At 40.6% G+C, this 22,125-nt stretch overlaps 1 protein-coding gene across 1 annotated transcript in view; it reads right to left on the reverse strand.

Moving 5' to 3' along the window:
* Positions 1-22,125, reverse strand: part of ssp3 (short spindle 3) — a 567,399-nt gene that overhangs the window by 247,901 nt on the left and 297,373 nt on the right. Inside the window, exon 21 of the mRNA XM_068225894.1 lies at positions 20,645-20,768. Within this exon, the coding sequence (XP_068081995.1) occupies positions 20,645-20,768 (124 nt within the window). The remainder of the gene's footprint in view (positions 1-20,644; positions 20,769-22,125) is intronic.

A 22,125-nucleotide genomic window follows, 5' to 3' on the forward strand; every position in this document is an offset into this window, starting at 1 on the left:
CATTTTCTGAAATATCGTCACTTTCATTTTCACTTTCCACTTCATTGAGTTCACTTGAGCCACTACTAACAGTTTCACAGACAGAATTATCGTTCACCAAACGTTCAATGTCGTTATCGCATAAAATATTTTCACGCGAATTAAACGTCGACGTGTTTGTTTACTATATGTCACTGCCTTCCGTATTTCGTGTTCTAATACGCCTGCTAAGGTTTTAAAAGAAGATAACTAATATCTTTGGTCTCTAGGAAGTGCACATGCTAGTAACAGTAAGTTATATTTGTCTATCGGCCGATAGATGGCTCATACATGCGACTAGAAGTACAAGTACGCTTTACTACGCTATGGGCGGGAGGCTCTAAGCTTTCGTGCTACGCATTACTACGCTATGGGCGGGAGAGGGTTAAATCTTAATAATAATAATAATAATAATAATAATAATAATAATAATAATAATAATAATAATAATAATAATAATAATAATGTTATTGTTTTTACGTCCCACTGACTATCTGACGGTTTTCGGAGACGCTGAGGTGCCGGAATTTTGTCCCGCGGGAGTTCTTTTACGTGCCGGTAAATCTACCGACACAAGACTGATGTATTTGAGCACCTTCAAATACCACCGGACTGAGCCAGGATCGAACCTGCCAACGCCTCAACCGTCTGAGCCACTCAGCCCGGCTAACTTAAATCTCGACTTTATTCCAGACTTCGGCGCATGTAAGTCCTACTTAATAACTATGTTCACAAAGTCTAACCTTATGAAGCTGAACTTATTGCAGATCAAGTCATATAAGAACTACTTATTCAATGAAATAAGTTCAACTTTATCAAGTCGAGGACACTCTTGACTTATTTAAGTGTTAACCACGTCCTGGCCTAAAAATACTGAAAGGCAAGAAATCCGTGCTCCAAAGTAGTATTTACAAAATAATACGGGCCCACTTGAATTCTATAACGAAAATGAGGTTTGATTTTCATTAAAAAAAAAACATTCTTTTTGAGATAATACTTCCAAAAATGGAACCATTTCTGGCAAAATAACACCAACGACGCTTGTCTGTTCCTCGAGCACTAAACTTGCCTGCCTCAGATTGCATGCCAAAGGAAGCTTTGTGCCGCACCAAATGCTCTTTTGCGCCATCGCTCCAGGAGCCTATTCCACAAAAGTATGGTCTTGTACATTACAAGTAAATTCTCTAGTAACTAGTACAAATACCAGAGTTTCTGTTCCACAAAATAATTTTCTACAGTTGTACTTTACTACTCCATACTTACAAATTACCAGTGAATTTTTATAGGTATGTTCCACAAAAGTACTAGTACTTGTAATTTACAAGTGAATTGGAAACTATTCTCTACCAGTGAAAGGACAATAATATATAAATGTACTAGTGCTATTTAAATATTTAAATATACTTATTTCAGATACATATGTGGTCTAGCAGAAGTGATAGTGATGGTAATGAAAATGAAAACTACCGTCTGTATAGGGAAAGAATAAACTTCCAGTTTAACACTATTTGAATACAATGAGAGTTTTAGGTTAAGCACAATACAAGTGGAAGAACGTTTGATGGATATTTATCATAGGTTGAAACATCCTACGAACAGAAATAAATCTCTCTCTGCTAAACAATAGTTAGGCCTACTAACAACACTGCTTTGGCTAGGAAATTGTGGTCAGTACCATGGTATTGCACATACGCATGGGATGGCAAAATCTTTGGTCTGTAGGTCAATACATTTTGTGGTAGCTGCAATAAATGATATAAAATTTCCTCAAATTGTTCCTTGACCTGAAAATACTAAACAAACATGTCCCAAGAAGGACATTCCTGGAATCATTAATTCCAAGTAATTCCAAACATTAATCCAACTTTTCCCCTCAAAAGCTCCATGAGCTTTTCCAAATCAAATATTTCCATCCAACCCTTTATTTTGTCTTGTTTTTCCAGATTCTCGCTGAATGCACCGAAATGAATATCTTTCCTTCTTTCTATTTCCTTCAAAATGAACAACTTCCTTTCCTTATCACCATTTTAACAATTCATGCAGAGTGTGCAATTTTGTAACAATTAAGTTTGGCGGCCAAATATCGTTATTAGCGGCATCCGATTCCAAATGACAGGCCAAGGTGGGTATGTCAGAGTATCGTGGAACATATGCGAGGATTGCGGAAGAACAGAATGGGTGATAATAACGGAGTAATTTCCTATCATCAAAGAAATAAACTGAAAAATAACATTGTAGCATTGAGAAATTCACAGAAATATTAAGAGTTCTTTGAATCTTTGCTACATAACTTAAAATACGATAATAAGATTAATGAGGCAAGCATAACCTAATTCAACGAATGGAATATGAAGATAAACAGCTGATTCATGCTATGACGTAGTATGTTTATTGATATGTTGTCACTTGTAAAACTTGTAACAATTCACTAGTAATATACAAGAGACTATCAATCTTTTGTGGAACAGAAATGTACAACTCCATACATTACAAGAACCCACACTAGTAACTTGTAATGTACAAGACCATACTTTTGTGGAATAGGCCTCTGCATGAATTGTTAAAATGATGTCAAGAGAAACAAAGTTATTCATTTTGAAGGAAATAGAAGGTAGGAAAGATATTCGTTTCGGTGGATTCAGCGAGAGTCTGAAAAAAACAAGACAAAATAAATGGTTGGATGGAAATATTTGACTTGGGAAAAGCTCATGGAGGTTTTGAGGGGAAAAGTTGGACGTACGTAAGAGATATTCTGCTCATTAACGATTCCAGGAATGTCCTTCTTGGAATATGTTTTTTTCAGCATTTTCAGGCCAACAAACAATTTGAGGAAATTTTATATCATTTATTGCAGCTACCACAGACCGAAGATTTTGCCATCCCAAGCATATCTGCAGTACCATGGTACTGACCACCATTTCCTAGCCAATGTAATGTTGTTAGTAAATGTTGTTTAGCAGAGAGAGATTTATTTCTGTTCGTAGGATATTTTAAGCTATGGCCAATATCTATCAAAAGTTCTTCCACTTGTATTGTGCTTAACCTAAAACGTTCATTGTATTCAAATACAGTGTTAAACTGGAAGTTTATTCTTTCCCTGTACAGACGATAGTTTTCATTTTCATCACTATCACTACTGCTAGACCACATATTTATCAAAATGTATCCAAAATAAGCGTATTTAAATAGGACTAGTAGGCCTACATTTATATATTATTGTCCTTTCACTGGTAGAGAATTCTTCTCATTTCGCTAGTAAGTTACAAGTACTAGTACTTTTGTGGAACACGCCTATAAAAATTTACTAGTAATTTGTAAGTATGGAGTAGTAAAGTACAACTGTAGAAAATTCTTTTGTGGAACAGAAACTCTGGTATTTGTACAAGTTACTAGAGAATTTACTTGTAATGTACAAGACCATACTTTTGTGGAACAGGCCCCTGCTGTGCTATTATTCCTAGAGGCTATACTATATGTTTGTTGTTCCAATATTGTAACTTTCTTGAAACTGACAATTACTTCTTCTCTAACTTGACAGATGGCGCCACCATGCCACTTTGATATTCCAAGACATTTCTTTCTTCCCTACCCTTTTGCTTTTATTATCTCTTTGAAAAGGAGAGGAGCTTTTAACAAAAAAGATAGCGAGGCGGTCTTACGAAAAGTGTATCATGTGGTACAAATGGTTTTTGAAAGAGATGCAAACCTTGCCTCACTTAATTCTCTGTCCTGACTATATGTTCAGGATCACTTAATATGTACGGAATCTAACTCCAGGTATTTGTTATTTTACCTTTTTCTTTGGTTACCACGGCTACTTGGTTTAATATCTTTGTGATCCCATTTGTGTTAATTCTCATTTTATCGTTGCGATGTGATATTCTCTGTTTTCCTTTCGCAATATTATTATTCCTGAAAGTATTTATACTCAAGGTTCTTAAACACTACTAAAGGTTGGGTCCAACGCGGGACGAGCTGCTATTGGTTAACGAAATGACGTCACAGTAGGAGCAAAGCAGCCGAGCCCAGAGCGCGCAAATCATTAGGAATCTCATAATATCAGCAAACATTACAGTTTCTCAAAACTAATTGCAGACCAGACATAAAGATTACTGCTGTTATAAGATTGAAAAAAAGAGTACAGCATAGTAACTTTTCATTATTTCTATTACGAATATGGCGTAAATGTAACGTGATGGCACACTGACCAACGCTTGAAATTTATTAACATTTCCAAGTTCCTCTATTTAGTTTGAGGAAGGTTACGCGCTCTCAAATCTGTAAACATAAATATTTAGAGATATGAAATGTTTGAAATATTAAATCTTTACAGCAGAACTTCCGTGATGGAACTACAGAATGTTAACATACGAAATACTGACTCACTTCCGCAGGTATCGAGTTTAAAGCTTAACACATATTATAACAGCAGCAGAAGTAAGTTCATATTCGCAACCATGCATAGATAGTCCTGGAAAACCTACAACCTGTTTTCCAGTCTATGATCGGGTCAGGGATGTAATGAATGAACCATATAGGCTATTATTACAATGGGGTCGCCACTTCCAAAGTGATTTATTAATGACTGATAAATGCTATGAAATGATAATGGAGAGTGTTGCTGGAATGAAAGATGACAGAGAAAACCGGAGTACTCGGAGAAAAACCTGCCCCGCCTCCGCTTTGACAAGCACAAATCTCACATGGAGTGACCGGAATTTGAACCACGGTATCCAGTGGTGAGGAGCCGACGCGCTGCCGTCTGAGCCACGGAGGCTCCGCATAGATATTCTACTTTAAAAAAATTAAACAATAAGAAAGAACAGGAAAACACTTCATTAGAACACAGTCCTACCTGTGAGATTAGATGTCATGAAGTGGTTGCTTTTGAAGATGAAATCCACTGTCGTGCCTTTCGCCGATGAGCTGCTAAGGATTTTTCAGTTCTTGCTCGAATTTTCATTTGTCGTATGGGTATAAATATTCTCGTTCTAACATACATCTTTACTATTTCTGGTGGTACAGCGGGGAATTTACTGCTAATTATCTGACACACTTTGCGTATAATATTAGGTATGCGTCACAGTTCAACACCTCCGTGAGTGTCCGTGAAAATTAACTCAAATTCCTTTATTTGGTTTACCATTTTTCCGATGGAACGAGTAGACCTCCCCAAGATAACACTTCTATCCATCCCACAGGGGCTATATCAGAAGAAATGGAAAGCATTTCCCTAGTGGGACTTCCCATTGACCTGTCACATTTTCGTTCACGGTAGGCGATATAGCCGGCGAGGTACCGAAATCCCTCTGCTGAACAATAAGGTGTCGCTGTAGATTGCGGTGAATCCAGGGGCGTATTCTCCTTGAATGCAAGGCATTCACTGCATGCGTTATGATAACACAAAGAACTGTCTGATGTACGATTTTAGGTTGTTTTAAGTCAAATATTAACGATTTCATCTCTCAGAAGTTCAAAAGGTCCGCGCAACTGTACTAGTTCCGTTGCTTGACTACGTGTGGTGCTGGTGTAGTCTCGCCGTCTACTCCTCTCTAGGAAGAAAGAGACAGCATGGCGGAGTTAAGGATGCAAGGCATTCAATCTTAAAATTGCATCCGGTGGCAGACGTAGTTCTGAAACCCTCCGAACAATGTCGTTGCAATTGAAACTTGGTCAGAATTTGTCACCCCATACCCGTGCTACCCTCTGCCAGCTGTTAGCAACTTGGAGAAAGTCGACATGTTTACAGCGAACGGGACCCACAGATTATCCCCCAGCGAGAACCCAACGTGACGAAACTGACCAATGCCACTGAGGTGACTTTCCTCCAGTGCTTCAGTTGTGGCTAACTAGTGAGTTAATTCATTGTGTGTTTTGCTGATTAGTGAGTTCATTCTGTGTGTGCTGTTCCTGTGCTATTCGTCGTTTTCGGTCTTTTATTATATTTTGCGCTTATTGTGGTATTAACGATGGACGAGTCTAAAACGGATATAATTGTAAATCAGTTTACTGGCCGTTCGTTTGATGAAAAGATTCAAATAGTTCAAGCCGGGAGACCTCTACCTTCCCTCGTATATTTCTTCTTTACCGGGCGAGTTGGCCGTGCGTGTAGAGGCGCGCGGCTGTGAGCTTGCATCCGGGAGATAGTAGGTTCGAATCCCACTATTGGCAGCCCTGAAGATGGTTTTCCGTGGTTTCCCATTTTCACACCAGGCAAATGCTGGGGCTGTACCTTAATTTTTTTTGCTAGTTGCTTTACGTCGCACCGATACAGATAGGTCTTATTGCGACGATGGGACAGGAAAGGGCTAGGAGTGGGAAGGAAGCGGCCGTGGCCTTATTTAAGGTACAGCCCCAGCATTTGCCTGGTGTGAAAATGGGAAACCACGGAAAACCATCTTCAGGGCTGCCGACAGTGGGGTTCGAACCTACTGTCTCCCGAATACTGGATACTGGCCGCACTTAAGCGACTGCAGCTATCGAGCTCGGTGTGTACCTTAATTAAGGCCACGGCCGCTTCCTTCCAACTCCTAGGCCTTTCCTATCCCATCGTCGCCATAAGACCTATCTGTGTCGGTGCGACGTAAAGCCCGTAGCAAACAAAAATTCTTCTTCTCCTTCTCCTTCTTAATCTGCTTACCCTCCAGGGTTGGCTTTTCCCTCGGCTATTCGGACTCAGCGAGGGATCCCACCTGTATCGCCTCAAGGGCAGTGTCCTGGAGCTTCAGACTCTGCGTCGGGGACAAAACTGGGGAGGATGACCAGTACCTCGCCCAGGCGGCCTCACCTGCTATGCTGAACAGGGGCCTTGCGGGGGATGGGAATATTGGAAGGGATAGACAAGGAAGAGGGAAGGAAGCGGCCGTGGCCTGAAGTTAGGTACCATCCCGGCATTTGCCTGGAGAAGTGGGAAACCACGGAAAACCACTTCCAGAATGGCTGAGGTGGGAATCGAACCCACCTCTACTCAGTTGACCTCCCGAGGCTGAGTGAACCCCGTTCCAGCCCTCGTACCACTTTTCAAATTTCGTGGCAGAGCCGGGAATCGAACCCGGACCTTCGGGGGTGGCAGCTAATCACACTAACCACTACACCACAGAGGCAGACTCTCGTAAATTTAAAAATAGAAAACAAGAATTGTGTACGCACGTTCAGTCCAGGAACTTACAGTAAAACTGTTTGGCTCGAGTTCACTTACATGTAATTAGGGTGAGTAGAATTGAAATTTACTTAATACATTGTGTTAACTGCATGGTTACTAGTTGCATACCTCAGTGGAGATTCCAGGATACGCCACTGGGTGAATCATTAACGGCACGGTTTTCTATCGCAACGATACTTTACTATGAACACATACATTTCACTCCAGCTACTATTACACTGTTCACGCAACTAACGAAAGGAAAATAAGTGCACCTCACTGCACGAAACACAGCAACTTAACAGAGATCTCACAGAAACGAACTACGACACACACACTACACAAAATACAGCAGGCCACTATATAAACCAACAGCAATATACGGAAAGAAATGACGTATAGCTATTACGTGAAAATCCTTTCTTTATAAGACAGACATATATAAACAACGAAATGTGATACACGTGCGGTTGTATGCTACACGGTCACGGTGCTCCTGTGATGACGTCACGAGCAGGACGAGGGAAAACTTAACATCTACTGCGCAACCAATCTGGGCCACCCGTGATTTATACTGTTATGTAAGGATAAGAAGGTAACACAGACCCATTTTGTGTGTACGGGTGCATGTCATTGTCTGTCTGCCTTGGTTGTGTATTGAAGACCTGTACCTATGTCTCCTTCCTCGACGTCTCATCTTGGGCTCATTATGTTAGGTGTACATATAACGCTATCTTGGGTCAATTCATTTTCGCCTCTAGAGCAGATATGATGTGCCCGATAGCGTGATCGTTCTGTGATTTTATACGATGGGTGAGCCTTGTCTTATATTTACGGCCACCCTGAAACTCGGATCTAATCTTTCAGATCGAGCCCACGTACTATGAGTTTACATGCTTGTGCTGCTGCGACTCTATCGCAGTGTCTCTCTGTTTTGCTTTTAAGATACCTTGGACATTTGGTCTACGTGTATTCATGTATGAATGGATAGTACGAATGACGGGTTTGTGCTATCTTTATTTCTTGTATTTCCTTACGGGCGTTATTTTTTTGTGTGTGTGTTTGGGTGGGCATATTGCTTGTTTCATTCCCCATCTTAGGCTGATTTCGCCATTTCTATTTGTAAATAGTTTGGGATCTCATTTTATTTTATTTTATTTTATTTTATGCTCTGGAAGTAGAGATGGGCACTATCGACTGATAACTATCGAACTAGTCGATAGTCCAAACTATCGTAACAGTCGACTACTTTAAAAATCAAGTCGACTGAATTCAGTCGCACTCCCGTCACAGCGACGCGGAAGCGAATGGAACTATCGGTTTATGGTCACTTCGGAAATGTACCTAATATTTATGTTAACTTCAGAGGTACCTAATTGGTATGGTGATTTTCTCTTGTCGTTTATGTGCTCTTTGTTTCGTTGTATATTTGTTTACATTAATTACGTAATTCATAAATAAGGCATAACTATAATAATCTAGAAAATACAGTAGTAGCGTAGTAGTGCGTTTGGCTATTCGCATATATATCCTGATTGTGTACTACAGCAACAAGTTTTACACATTGTTAGCATTGTTCGGGAATAGAGCCTCATTGTCGTCTTTCTACGTTTCACTGTCCAGTTACCACCAAGAACGGCCATTCGTATGATGTTGATTCGTATTAAGGGTATCTATCTATTTATTAGCCCCGTGTAGGGACGAATGCGTAAATCGGATTTTAATCTGCGCAACTGTGAGTTCCTCGATAGTGTGATTAAGTCCGGAATTGGGGAATGCGCCCAAGGTACAGTACTATTGTGGCATTTGCCAGGAATGAACGTAGAAAACTCCATGGAAAACTAAATTAAGGGTACGGTATCCTCTGTCAGTGAATGGAATACGAACCTGGGATCTCCGGGTGGTGCAGCTTCTTATTCCTAACGTGGAGCGGAGTGGACTTCTCAGCTGCGAACGTGGGTCCCTATGAATACATTTCTAAGTCACTCAATATAACATTAATTTTGTTCTAATGGGTGTCTATACAAGTGATTTCTAATTATTGGTAGATTGCGTTAAAATAAGTCGAATTCGTAAAAGTACGACTCCACTTTTGATACGGAGAGTTTCGACTGGAAACATTCGAATGTTTTTCATGGAATGATTGACTACTTGGTTATATGAATACTTTCATTCGAATCAAATCATTCGACTATACAGTCTTCTAGTCAGGAAGTAATGAATACTTTCGTTCGATTGAAAACATTATACTATTCAGTCGATAGTCCGAAGGGACTATCGCCAGATTAGTCGATAGTGGTTTTCAGCCGATAGTGCCCATCTCTATCTGTGTGTGTGTGTGTGTGTGTGTGTGTGTGTGTGTGTGTGTGTGTGTGTAGTTATGGCAATCTTTATCTTACCTATAAGCTCTTTGTATTTCACGGTTCATCTTTTGGCAAAAGTACTTCTTTGCCCATGTATTACTTTTTTTCGATGCTAATTCTTTGGATTGTTGTTACGTAAGAAGAATTGTTAATTGATGTGTGTGACCTCGCCCCCTTTTTTTTCTGATTAGGTTGTAGTTACCAGCTGGTTACTATACGATTTCTCCGTATAAAGAAAGAACTGTTTTGACCTTATCTTATTATATCGTAAATCGATGATTGTTCCCCAGCCTCTAAGTTATTACATTATTGCGAAGAAAATATGATACAAATGAACGAGAAGCCGTTGACATTAAAAATATTTCCCAATCATGTCAAGCAACGTTAAAAGGTCCATGATTATGCATGTAAGTTGTATTAATTTCTCCTACCTTTCCACTGTTATTATACTCTGCTTTATCCTTGCTTTAGCCAAAGTATAATTTAATAAACTCTATTGTGTTTTAAACTACATCTGTCTTGGGTTACTGCCTTTCTATACTGGGTTTTATTTGTATAAGGGGCACGTGTCCAGTTCCTGACCAGTCATTAGTCAGTTTCGACCACTCCACGGTAATTGTTTTGGTATTTTCGTGAGTGTGTATTGCGTGTGTTACTTCTTTGCAACGTTGAACGTTTGCGTATGTTCTTCGACTGTACTTCATTAGGCCTGAAGGAGTGTAAGTGTTCGGTTGATGGCAGGCAGAGCGTGGTTGGTCGAAATTTTTCACCAAAAGGTTGAATTTTGGTGAAGCAGAACTGGATTCGTATAACCCAGACTTCTTTCGTTTTATAGCCGCACATCGTCGTCCGAATCTCTCATAATTTCTTAGTATGTTGGGTCTATGCGAGTATTTTGTTGCATCCTGCATGTAATCTTCGTTCCCTTACCATGTCGTATCGTCGGTATATTGTCGAACTCATTGATTGGTAAATCAAGGATAAGGAAAGTGAAACCATCCCATACACTTCTCCTAGGGTTGATGTACATGAGAGCAATGCTGTGTCTAATGATGTTACTTCTCCCCAATCCTGTACAGACTGCAGTGATCATTATACTAGGATAATTTATGAAGGCAATGCACTTGTCCCTGATTTTGACGATAAGGCATTAGATCCGATTCCCCACTCGGCGGAAACTAGTTCGTCCCTTTTGAATTCTGCCCTTGATGTCGTGCGAAAATGGAATCTAAAATTCTCCGGTGAGGAGAAAGATCACTCCATTGTTGAGTTTCTAGAAATGGTAGAAGACGTTGCAGCATTCTCCTCATTGTCTTTAGATTTGTTTGTACCGGTTATTCCCGGTATGCTGGAAGGCTTGCCAGCAAATGGTTCCGTTTGTGCAAGCATAAAATTAATTCTTGGTGTGACTTTGTCAAGGACCTAAAAGTAAGGTTCGGCTTGTCCGATATGGACTTTATTCTCAGGCAGGAAATCCTTAGGAGGACTCAAGGTCGAGAAGAGTCCATAGATGATTATGCCACGGGCAATCTAACCCTATTCAATAGCCTCGATACTCGAGTGCAAGAGTCAGAAATTTTCGACACCTTTTACCGGAATCTTGCTCCTCAATATAAATTAGCTATCAAATGCTCTGATGTAAAATGTGTCGATATGATTGGTCCCGGTCGAGAATTTGAATCGACTTTACAATTAAATAGTTGGTACCAACCCCCGCCTCCTCCCCATGAAAGTTCCTTCCCTGGCGCGGCTTGCCGCGCTTGCCCCAAAGCTGTATCCTTCGCTAGATCGCCCATCCGTGACCAAAGCCCCAGTAGATCGATTAATTATTCAGAATCACCCCACTCCTCTGATCGTATAGCCGGTGCCCTTCAAGGTCACGATGGGACTAGTCATAAGGCAACTAACTCTATAAAATGTTGGAATTGTGGGAAAGAGGGACGTATCTCCATATATTGTAGATCAAAATCTTCTATTACATGTTATCAGTGTGGTCTAAAGGGTGTGCACCGCAGCATCTGTCCAGGATGTAATGGAAATCGGGGAAACTAGTTTCGCGCCAACGTGGTGGCCCACCGTTGGTGCCTGATTGCAACTCAAATCGTAATATTTGTGGACTTCCTTCGTCTACGCCAGGGGCCGAAGTTTCTCGTGGTTCGCGCGTCATGTACGCCCTTTTAGATACTTGATCATGTAACTCCTTTGTCGGTCAGTCCTTGGTTGAGGGGATGGTGTTAAGAGACCTTCGTGATTGTTCTTGTTCTGAAACATGTTTCGGCAAATGGTCAGCGTGTATTTCCTGTTTCACATATTAGACCTCATGTTAAGATTCACAATTTCTCTTGGGACTGGAATTTTCATGTCGTTCCTGGCCTGGCCGTTCCGCTAATCTTAGGCTCCGATTTCATGTTAGCTACTGGGTTGTCTATTGACTTGATTAGTCGATCCTTCGCTTTCCGATTCAAATCCTATGAGAATTACCCTTTTGAAAATCCTTTTGAACACAAACTGCTATGCGATCTACCCGAGTGTAGCCCCCTTGTCAATCAATGTGATTTGTCCGAAAGTCCAATAAAGTGCCCATGGGTATCTCCATTGGTGGTCAGGCACTAAGTCGCATTCTGGATTCGGTTTTCGGGGACCTCAAGTTCACCTATCTCTTTTCGTACCTCGACGGTGTTGTTTTATTCTCTGACACCTTCGAAGATCACGTAGCCCATCTTCGTGAGTTCCTCTCTTGACTAAAGGAACGCGGATTCACTGTAAATCCCGATAACGTGCCCTTTGTACCAGGCGAATCAAATTGTTAGGGCATGTCATCTCCAACTCTGGCATTTTAGTAAACCCAGAGAGAGTAAAAGCTATCCGTGAGTTTCCAAGGCCTAAGAACCTTCGTGATGTACGCCGGTTCCTCGGCATGGTTGCATTTTATAGCACATTCATCCCAAAAATCTCTGATATTTCTGCTTCGTTGAATTCTTTAAAGAAGAAAAAAAACGTTTCCATTGAGGCGAGAGTCAAGAACAGACCTTCAACGAACTCAAAGACGCTCTCTGCCGAGCTCCAGTACTACGTAGTCCTGACTTCAATCGCGATTTCGTCCTTTAATGCGATGCCAGCGAACTTGCTGTTTCTGCGGGGCTAAACCAAAGACTAGAGAACGACACCTTAGCTCCAATTTCGAATTTAGTAAGATGTTGCACGGATCTGAAGTCAATTATTTCACGTATGAGAAAGAATGTCTTGCCGTTGTCCTCGGGATAGAGAAATTTCATTCTTACCTCGAACATCGCCATTTCTGGGTACATACCGACTATCAAGCGTTATCTTGGATGAATGCTAATGCAAAGAACTTAGGAAGAACAGATCGTTGGATTCTTCGGTTGTTTTCTTATAAATTTCCTGTGGTGCATGTAAGAGGAAAAGATAATGTGGTGGCCGACTGTCTGTCGCGCAAGTTTGAGGGCGAGGAGGAGCCCAATCCTAGTCCTAAGGATAACCTTCCTGTTTACGTTCTTCAAAGATATCCCCTGAGTTTTTCCGACCTATCTGAATTTCAAAGTAATTACCGTGAATGTGCTGAGATAATGGACAGAGTTAGCAAAAATGATCAAAAATTGGAAACTTTCGAGATAAAAAAAAAGGTCTTCTGTGTCGCAAATGTCCTCGTGCCAAATCCTCTAAGATATTTGTTCCCCGTGATTTGAGAGCCATGATTTTACATTACTATCATGATTCATGTTTAGGTGCACATCTGGGACAACTGAAAACATTTCACAACATTGCTCGAAATTATTACTGGCCTAATCTAAAAAAGAACGTCTTCGAATACGTTAGGAGTTGTGACGTTTGCCAGAAATGCAAACCTGCTAAAAACGCTAATGTCGGTTTCCAATCTGCTGACATTGCAAACTCGCCTGGGGAGAAATTATTTGCTAATTACTTCGGGCCTCTTGTAATATCCAAAATGGGAATATTGGCATTCTGTCTGTCATCGGCGGCTTTTCCAAGTTTGTCTGGCTTTTCCCTGTCCAGAAAATTAATTCTATTGTCACGGTGAAATTACTATCTATTCATATATTTGCTATTTTTGGCCCTCCCAAGATTTTGGTGTCAGACAATTCTTCTGTTTATACTTGTGCCACGTTTCAAAACTTGTGTTTTTCTTGGGGCGAAAAGCACGTCCGGCTTAGCCCCCACCTTCCTCAGCCTTCTCATATTCAGAGATTCCGTCGAAACCTTAAGACGTGCCTAACGGCCTTTCATCATTGCAACCAGATTTTTTGGGACTCTTGTCCTGTCTTTTTCAGCTTAGGTTTTAACACTGCCGTTCATGAATCCAGGCGTTTTACTCCCGCAGAAATATTTTTGAGCAGAATACCTAACGATCCGCTTATGTTGGAGTGGAATATTGAATATTTCTCTACTCCTTCCCGTCACATGACTATCCAAGAGAAATGGAAATTAGCTTCAGTACATCTAACCAAGGCAAAAAACAAGGTGTCCCGGAGATACAACGAAGGAAGAAAACAAGTTGCTTTTCGAGTTGGAGACCTTGTCCTGGTAAAAATGTTCCCCGCCAGTTCTGCAGTTGACGACATCAGCGGAAAACTGGCTCAAAATTGGTCAGCACCAAAGAAGATTATCGAATTTTCAGGACCAGTCACCGTCAGATTGGAGGGCATCGCCAGCCAGGTTTTATCTAAGGCTCATATTTCACTAGTAAAAAAAATATCCCAGGAACCAATGATGTTTAATTGTGCTGTATTTTCTGTTAATCCCATCCCTGTTTATGCACATCTTTATAAATTTAGAGGATCGTTCGTTTCAGGTCCAAAAGAGGGGGGGGGGGGAGAAGATATCCTTTCCCAAAGAAAGAGCTGAAAATGGAAGGCCGAATCGTATGAATATTTAAATATCCGTAAAGAAATATGGAAAAGAAGATATGATTATAACAGAAATGGAATGAGACTGGATCCGACGTGATCATATTTGAAGACTTTTGATTCACCAGGATATGTCCAAACTGAAGATTCGAGTGATCTTTTAACTCTGGGATCTATTTTCTAAGCCGGGCTGAGTGGCTCAGACGGTTGAGGCGCTGGCCTTCTGACCCCAACTTGGCAGGTTCGATCCTGGCTCAGTCCGGTGGTATTTGAAGGTGCTCAAATACGTCAGCCTCGTGTCGGTAGATTTACTGGCACGTGAAAGAACTCCTGCGGGACAAAATTCCGGCACCTCGGCGTCTCCGAAAACCGTAAAAGTAGTTAGTGACACGTAAAGCAAATAACATTATTATTATCTATTTTCTATCGATCTTTGGTCGGCTAAGGCCCAGTGAATCTACTAAGAAATTTAATTTGTTATAGTTGGTAAACCTTTTCTTGTTATTGTTTATGTGCTGAAGTTGTGAAATCTACAACTAGTTCCTCCTCTAATGTAACCTGCCTATCACATGCCTGTAATGAAGTTTTCCAACCAATCAGAACTCAGGTTAGTGGATTGCTCCGGTGATTGTGTGCGCAACCTGACGGAGGTTAGAATGGACAGCAGGCATAGTATGGCCGGCTTGAATAAGATCCAAAGCTAACAGGTAATGGCAGAACCTAAATATGTGATTGTGGCGGTGTGTGTTCTGAGAAGATTTCAGCGGTTTTCTTTAAAATGTAATTTGTAAGCTTTTTTATTTTTTGCTGTGATATAGGACCTTCTGCACAGTCTTCGGACTCAATTTATATTTCCAACTGGGAAAATAATTTAATGTAAAGAAGCACGAGTGGTTGTCCTCGAAACTCTCCCCATCTATTTTGAGTTGGGTGACTAAGGTTTTTCAACCTCTAAATTTGGAAATTAATCTTGGCTTTTAAATGTTCCCCTTTTAGTCACCCTTTTTAGCATGGGATTAGCCTCTGTGTCATTGGGCCTTACGCTCACTTAAGTTCATGTCATCTCTAGAATATTCTTTTAAGGAGTGCTGGTGTTTCACATCCTTGCCTTTTGTTAATAGCCTGTATTTGCAGTAACCTATTTCTTTTCCTTTCTAAGGCCTAGTAGGAAGGATAATATGCTCCTGTATATGCATTATGGTTATGTGAGTAACCGTTGTCGTGTACCGACCTCCCAGGGGCTCGAATCGGCGGACTGCCAGATGGACGGCAGCCGGATTTCGCAGCCGAGACTCGATCTCAAGGTGACAAGGGAAACAAACTAGTATTAGAATAATAATCATCGATATGAGACACCTTGTAGTATCAGAGTAATTGTATAATAATTATAGTCAGATTTAATATTTAGAAGGAAGAAGGAACTTTTCAAGAAGTTACATGTAGTGGAGAGCAGCTTGTGAAATGCGCTTACGAAAGCTCGTTGACCACAACGAATATTTACTTGTTTGTTTGATGTGGACAAACAGAGTTGGTATGTGAGCCGGGCGGCCGGTTAGCCGGCAAAGAAACAAAGCCAGAACAGTTGCACTTTAGAAAAAAAAACAATGAAAGATGAGTGCAAAGTGAGACAGAGACAGTAGTGCCCAGAGGGCAGCACGTATTGGGATAATTATTTGAGAATAATTAGTTGAGGGCGCCACCGACAAGGTGAACAGCTAAGTAACGCCCATAAGACCCAACCCCTAGGATAGTGGGAAGGGATCGACCTTTGCTTGAGGAGAGCAGATATAACCCTAGGCCAAAGTGGCGCGGGGCTCTCTCCCAACCAGTAATTCGTACTTTCAGAACGAGGCTCTTTCGAGCAGTTGTTCGTGTCAGGAAGTTATAAGTGCCGCAGGGCAAAATTCAGATATACGCGTAGTCGTAGAGTAGGCGCGTGGAGCAAGCTCTCTTCTTTTTCAGAACGACATATCCAACTTGTAAATACTTGTAAATAATAGACTTAGTCGTCTTAGGAAATAAAAGACAATGAAGATTATCAATTCTTTCATTTCGTGAGTTGCGGGACAGAGTCACACCTACAATTACCTCCCTACTTTCCGCTCGGCAGGACAGGTAATACTTCAACATCCAACTGCCTGGTGACCAACCTACAAGAACGTCTCTCAGGACAGGTAGGTCACGACACCGTGTCTACATTTAAGTTCCTTGGTGGAACAATACTCCAACTGTTTGTTAAATTTTGTAAATTATAAGCCCACCATGGGGCATACTGTTTATGAACACCATGAAGTGGTGTCACCCAACTGGTCACCAGTGTAATTGGAAAAGTAACAAGTGACAGATTGCTTTATTTAGGCTAGCCTCTCGGTGATTGGAGATCAAACTCTATAATGTTGTACCCGTTGGGAGCAATTATGCTCTTTAATATGTAGGCTAATAAATGGGAGTTTCTTCTTAAGGACTTCTAAGTCCGCTGTAGTGTTGGAGCTGATGAGCTCTTTGTTATATATTACTATGCACAAGTCATTTTTCAACTTCTATGTTCTTCTTGTCCTTGTTGAATCATTAAACTACTCTACTGGAATTTTAAGGAAGGAAAAAATACAATTTCCAATTTTTGATAGAGTAATTTTTACTCTAAACGGTCCCCTGTACAGCCATTTAACCCACGCGCTTTCTTACCTGTGCAGTCCAAGATAAATCCCTGTAATAATAATAATGATAATAATAATAATTAGTAAATTCACAGAGGCTTGCAGACTGAACGCTGAAAGGCATAACAGTCTATAATGATAATGTATGTATGTATGTATGTATGTACCAGGAAAAGTTGACTGTTAATGGCATGAGGTCTTTCTATGGGGTACTGAGTTCTTAGGAGATGGTACAGAGAGAGGATGGCAAGGCGAAATAAGAGATATTACGTCTTTCATTCCTTTATTTCATTCTTTGGAATGCCCTCCTATTGTGTCGCCAAATAATGAATATTTAATTGAAAATAAATCCTAATTCTCTCTTTTTTTAACAACTTAACATCGAAATTAATTCAACTGAAATTTAACAATTATATTTCCCAATTTGATATGTCCATCATATTCTTCATGTCATAAATCAAGAATGTTGTAAATAACTGAGAAATCCTAAAGTCTCTCTCTCTAGGGGTATTTGCGATTTCATATTTACACTTCCTACATAAATTGAGCAAAGCAAATTTCTTCTCGAGAACACGTTAAACCTGAAATCAAATCTAGTCTTTTAAAGTTCTGAGCACACGTTATGAAAAATATGGCAAATTTGGAGTTTATGTTATACTTTCACCACGAATAGTGCACTTAGTTGATACCTCAAAGTTCTAATAAATGGGAGTATACGGGAGCACTTTGTTGTTGAAAGTCTTTCTTGACTTGGAAAACGTTAATACTGTTCAAGGAGAATATTAATTAAGTAAACTCTTTAAAGTTCTTTGTCCGTAATGACTTAGTTCATAAAGGTCCTGCTTAAAGTCAGAATTTAATGGAAAAGCACTGACATCACCTAATATACGCCTTCTCGAACAGTGGAAAACCACTCTGCGAACAGCAATCTGAGATTCGGTTGTCAGCAGGCCCCAAGCTGCTCCATGGTACCACGCCCCTGGAACCATTCCCGCGTAGTACCAAATCTCCGTCGATCTCCGTCGTTTTACGTCGATCTCCGTCGTTTTACGTCGTAAACGTGCACTATTTGATTTTTGCACAGTTATCACTGGTGACTGTTTCACAATTTATCACCATTCACTTCGATGAGAAATACGTCGGAGCGAGTCTTTTATCGTCTATCACGATCATGAGAAATATCGTTCACGGCACAGTTCATCTAACCACTTACTGCTCACTGCTCGTAGGGTTAAATGAACTTACATTTGGAACACAGTTTGTAATTGCTCAACTTCACAGCAAAATAAATAAGCGACTCTCTCTTGTAATACCTCAATTATTCAAGTCCTATACTTCACGATAACACTGGGTACACAGTTAGTCCACATGCATTAATTTTAAATAGCACAGCCTGTTATGATGACGCGCGAACAGTTCTTCTACACTAATGACAGTGTTCTAGGCTCCCAAGACAATCAAAGTGTTATAACCTACACTCATGAAATTCAAATTTCAAATAGTCCAAGATCATTACCATGCGAAGTATTTATGTTAACCCCAAGTTGGTTACCGTTATTCACACGTCAACTAAGATATTTACTAAGTGTCAAGTACCACTGTTGCTGAATACTATAAAGACTTTGAAATTACACACGTTCACTTTCTAAGTCTGAATATCAGACGAATTACAAGTCCCACAATGTACAGGTTACTCACTGGTATCGCAGAGACTAAGTACCAACTAGCCATCGAAACTTTCTAAGTCGTGCGAGGTCCGGTCGCAGGAATACTTGGTTCGACGCGCGCAGCGTGATATACTAGTCAGCTGTGAAAGAATGTAGACTTGACGCGAACTCGATGTGAAATTGGTGCGAACTCGACGTGAACTGAATTGCTGTGGCCTGGCTCTCTGCTTATATTCAGTACGGCTCAAGGCTGCTTGCTACGTCACAGAGATGAAATTGGCTTATATCTTTAGAATGCCTTGACGGAATTTACTGAAGTTAATATATGTTTGCATTTGGAACATGAGCTACATGTGATACATGTCTCATGTCCGAAACTTAAGCGGCTGAAAAGTTAGGCCTTTTCTTTCTAGCACCTTCGATGGAGAGGTATGTAACATGTGATATTGACGTCACCTGCAGACTCGTTGCTCGTGACGTGTCCAGCTCGCTACAATGAGCTTCGCCTTGCGCTAGCACAAGATGTCGGACGCACGAACAGATATTATTGCCGTCCCTCTTTCATATGTTTCGGCAAAAATAAAACAATGTACAGGGCTGGAACAGTTCCCGGTACAGTATGTATGTATAATAAGAAGAACAAAATATAACATAAAATATCTCAAAATTCTTTTTTGCTATTTGTTTTACGTCGCACCGACACAGATCGGTCTTATGGCGACGACGGGATAGGAAGGGCCCAGGAAGTGGAAGGAAGCGGCCGTGGTCTTAATTAAGGTACAGACCCAGCATTTGCCTGGTGTAAAAATGGGAAACCACGGAAAACCATCTTCAGGGGTGCCGACAGTGGGGCTCGAACCCACTATCTCCCGATTACTGGATACTGACCGCACTTAAGCGACTTCAGCTATCGAGCTCGGTCTCAAAATTCTACCAGTGAATGAAGTTCTGATAATATTCTTGGTGCTCAAATAGCAGGTCCTGAAAAGCCAACACAAGTGACATGTCCCTTCCTGGATCTTCATCATCGACTTCAACCTGTGAGGCAGTGAACCAACAGTTGCTATCATCATCATTTCCTTTTCCACTTGTACAAAAGAAAATAGAAAACTAAAAATTTGCAGCCTTTTACAATGGATTTAGAGGGCAAGTTGGGTACACGGTTTGGGTCTCGTAACTGCTAGCTTGCATTTGGGACACGGTGGTGGGTTCGAACCCCCAATGATGGTAGCCCTGAAGCTGGCTTCCCATTTTCACATCATGTAAATGCTAGGGTCTGTACCTTAAATAAGGCCAAGCTCTGCCTTCTTAGTCCCATTGCCATAAGACCAGTCTGTGTCGGTGCCAAGCAAAAATGCCAATAGCAATAAAAATGTAATAATTTTAACCATGGTTACTATTTCCTCATCTCTCATTCCAGCAGCATATGGACATTATATGCACTCGTTCGTCAGCATATTGTATAATGTCGGTTCCAAAGTCTGTTTTAACTACAAACCCTTAGACACCTAGTCACCTACCTGTCACTGCACATTTTATAAATGAAGGTTTCGAAGCATTAGTTCTGGGAATTATAAGGGTCATTGCAAGAAAACGTCTTGGGATAGTTAACAATGTGGGTGACGGACGGACTGGTGAAAAAGATAGTGGGATTGAAGAAGGCGAGATGGCGAGAGTATTGCTATTTACGTACTTACTAAGGAGTGGTTAGGGGCTGCAAGAGGCAGCAGGTATAGCGACTATTCCTCCCGAAAGCTGACCTGCAACTTGTATTAAGCTACTGTTATATCTTAATATTGCAATCTAATACAGTGTACTGAACATTGGCACCTGATACTTTATCCCATCCCTACCGCCCACAGTAAAAATTACCACCCGTACTACAGTATAATTTCATACTGTACATTCCTACCTTATGACGTCTTGCAACCGCACGAAGAGTTCCTCTTTAGCACCACCCTTGGAAGGTTCTTTGGAGGAGTCATCAGGGGCCCCAGCGTGCGTCATAACCAGCGCCAGGAGCCTCATGAGGGCACCTGGAAGACAAGTGCAAATGGCAATTATACGCAAATAATACGCATGTGTAGTCTACAACAGAAATGCGTCTTGTATTTTTTATGAATAATTAATCGGACGATGTACTTACTGCGTGCACCATATGCGACCAGTATAAGCACGCAACAAAAATCTGGTAGTAGGTTATGCTACCGCTAGGAAAAATACGCAATCCATTGCCGGCTAAGTGTTAAAGAGAGAATAAAAAACGTATTGACAACACAACTTGCAGGACTTGAATCCACAACACAGACTGAGAAGAACATTTCTTCGAAGACGAAAGGACAAAATTCTTGATGTATTTCTTTCTTGTAACCGTACACTTGTGTGTACATGTCCAATTTTTGTCCCGTTGCTCTACGGGGTCGGGTATGAAGTGAGATGAATCATCGTAATTTGAATTGAATTTATTGATCATGATTTACATGCCACTGAGACTGAAAAGCCCCTTTATGCAGCGTCTTCTTATAATACAATGCAGATTTATGAAAACAGTAACTACATTTTTATAATATTAAAGTATTAAACTAAACAAGAAACTTTAAAAAAATGAAAATACAGATACCACATCCAGTAAGGTTAAGACATACATTATATAATAAGTAAGAAAGTAAATCATTAAGCCCTTCTGTTATTCTGGACTACATGGGTTTAAAGAATATAAAGCTAAAGCAGAGAAACAATTTTCTTCGAAATATACATATTCCTGATTGTTCGACACAAGAATGCCTGATCTCAGCCTCTTGCGTACTCCTCCAGAAAGACAGATGTTAAGAACTGCTTTAGTTGGGTACAGTTAGTGTTACTTGCGAAACGGTGAAGATTAAAGACGTTGAAGATACGTGATGCAGTGCAAACAAAGGATTTGTTAAATTTAGTGGTACGATGAAGGGGAATTTGAAGGGTGGGTTTTGTAAATCTATTATCTCTGTTATGTACCGACTCCATAGGTTTAAATGCATTATAAAGGTAGGATGGTGTCTTCAGTTTGAGAATTTTCTGCGTAGCAACAGCTACTGAGATTTCCCGACGTTCATGGAGTTTCAACCATTGTAGCCGTATGTAATAGGGTGTTATGTGTTCATCACGCCTGGCATTTGTAACGTAACGAACACATGCGTTTTGTACCCTCTGTAGTTTTATGTTCAAAGTTTCAGATAAGTCGTTGTATACGACTGAACCATAGTCAATTATTGGAAATATAAGACTTTGAACAAGTAGTTTTCGCATGAAAGGTGGTGTACATGACACGTTACGTTTCAAAATATGCATGGATGACACAACTTTTCGGATTACATTTGACGTATGATCAGACCAGGATAAGGTTCTGTCGAAAAT

Source organism: Anabrus simplex, chromosome 1 (genome assembly GCF_040414725.1).
Source record: "Anabrus simplex isolate iqAnaSimp1 chromosome 1, ASM4041472v1, whole genome shotgun sequence".
Lineage (NCBI taxonomy): Eukaryota > Metazoa > Arthropoda > Insecta > Orthoptera > Tettigoniidae > Anabrus > Anabrus simplex.